Below are 271 nucleotides of genomic sequence, written 5' to 3'. Positions count from 1 at the left end.
CTGTGCCTCGCTGATGCTCTCCTGCAGGTTTACAATGTGGAAGCCCCTGCTTCATCCCAGGCCTCCCTCCCGCTGCACGTGGATGTGGACATGGGGCGAGTGATGGAGGTTTTCCTGGCCCAGCTCCGGTGAGGGTGCTCTCTTCCCTCTCTGGGCACACGTGGAAATCGGTGGGGTCAGAGCAAGCTGTACCCATGCGCTCGTTGTTGGCTCCTCCATGGGCTTGGGGAGACTGAGGGTGGCTTTTTGTGGCCTTTGAGGGGCTGCCACT

General features: G+C 60.9%; 1 protein-coding gene across 1 annotated transcript in view; it reads left to right on the top strand.

The window, feature by feature from the left end:
* PIGS (phosphatidylinositol glycan anchor biosynthesis, class S) overlaps nucleotides 1-271 on the top strand; it is a gene marked incomplete at its 5' end in the record, with an annotated part of 3,898 nt that overhangs the window by 2,375 nt on the left and 1,252 nt on the right. The window contains one exon of the mRNA XM_010136889.1: nucleotides 28-128. Within this exon, the coding sequence (XP_010135191.1) occupies nucleotides 28-128 (101 nt within the window). The remainder of the gene's footprint in view (nucleotides 1-27; nucleotides 129-271) is intronic.

Source organism: Buceros rhinoceros, unplaced genomic scaffold (genome assembly GCF_000710305.1).
Source record: "Buceros rhinoceros silvestris isolate BGI_N320 unplaced genomic scaffold, ASM71030v1 scaffold26045, whole genome shotgun sequence".
NCBI lineage: Eukaryota > Metazoa > Chordata > Aves > Bucerotiformes > Bucerotidae > Buceros > Buceros rhinoceros.
This window is presented reverse-complemented; position numbering and strand designations above follow the sequence as displayed.